The 1,435-nt window shown below is 37.0% G+C and overlaps 1 protein-coding gene across 1 annotated transcript in view; it reads left to right on the top strand.

Annotated features, from left to right (window-relative positions):
- Nucleotides 1-700: 700 nt before the first annotated feature.
- LOC107602092 (dynein assembly factor with WDR repeat domains 1-like) overlaps nt 701-1,435 on the top strand; it is a 9,377-nt gene continuing 8,642 nt past the window's right edge. The window contains exons 1-2 of the mRNA XM_016294499.1: nt 701-789; nt 940-1,012. Coding sequence (XP_016149985.1) covers nt 750-789; nt 940-1,012 — 113 coding nt within the window. The 5' untranslated portion in view covers nt 701-749. The remainder of the gene's footprint in view (nt 790-939; nt 1,013-1,435) is intronic.

Raw genomic sequence — 1,435 nt, 5'->3', positions numbered from 1 at the left:
AAAAATAATGCAACTCAGAATATGACGCAAACCTGCAATAATTAAATGTTAAACAACACAAATATGCTTTATGTATTTAATCCCATTCTATTAACCAATGTCTTTGCTTCTGAGCTTCGATGATCCAGTTCAAGCGTACTAATAAGCACAAACTACTCTAGACAAACATTTGTGTGTCTTTGTTTATTGCTGAAGTGTGTTGAAATGACTTCTTCTGCATTCTACTGTACGGATGTAAATGTACTTTCCCTTCAGCCTGAGGCGCATTCATTTCACTTTTGGTGTGAAAGGCTTTTATATTTGCCAAAAATAGAACTTTTTTATTTTAAAAACAAACAAGCAAGCCCTGTCCAGCTTTAAAAAGTAACGCAAAAGTAACGTAACGCATTACTTTCCATAAAAAAGTAACTAAGTAACGTGATTCGTTAATTTTTTAATGGAGTAACGCAATATTGTAATGCATTACTTTTAAAAGTAACTTTCCCCAACACTGGCCATATTCATAAATGTGTTCATACCCCATTCATGTAAAATAATAAGTGCAATATTTCAACCTGATCTCATGAAAAAAATGTACTGTTTTACGAGGTGGCGATTTCGTATGATGAACTCGCACGATGCTATTCTTACCAATGCGCTAAAACGTTATGTGGGGGGGGAAAACAGGCAGAACGTGCGCATGCGCGGTACGCAGCACATGTGTCTCGTCACCGTAGTAACGGTTCGTTGACACCGTCTTCTTTGGCGTGATGAGACTGAAACGGCTACACATGCGATACTACCCACCAGGTAATATACACATTTAACGTTTTATATTACATACCATTCACCTAGTAAAGTTTTGCTGAGTGCCTGGTTCAATTTGACACTGCAAACGATTTGATCGAAGGCTCGTTGGATTCGCATTTGCAAAATAAAGCCTGTTTTGTTGTTGCGCAGGAATATTCCTGGACTATGAGAAACGGGGGCAGCTAAGGACGAAATCCATCGATCTGTTAAACTTGACTCCAGAGTATGACTCAAACTAGCTCACTCATAACTACACATTCACATGGCCTCGGTTTGTTATGTCTAGGTCACACTTTAAGATAAGGTTCCGCTTGGTAACAGTAGTTAAATACATTAGTGGAAAATTCTTCTAAGGCATTTATTACTCTTAGTTGATTATAATTTCAACATTTACTAACACATAATTTAAATCGAAAGTTGTACCTGTTAGTATCTTTTCATGGACCTGAGCTAACATTAATGAACAGGTATATTAACTAACATTAACAAAGCTTAATAAACACTGACACACTAACAAATGCAATGACTAACGTTAAGACCTTATTATAAAGTGTTACCACACACACACACTTTCTCTCTTTCTCACACACACACACACACTCTCTCTTTCACACACACACACTTTCTCTCTTTCACACACACACAC

Source organism: Sinocyclocheilus grahami, unplaced genomic scaffold, assembly GCF_001515645.1.
Source record: "Sinocyclocheilus grahami isolate Dianchi unplaced genomic scaffold, SAMN03320097.WGS_v1.1 scaffold319.1, whole genome shotgun sequence".
Lineage (NCBI taxonomy): Eukaryota > Metazoa > Chordata > Actinopteri > Cypriniformes > Cyprinidae > Sinocyclocheilus > Sinocyclocheilus grahami.
Note: the sequence above shows the minus strand (reverse complement) of the source record. Positions and strands in the feature narration are given on the sequence as shown.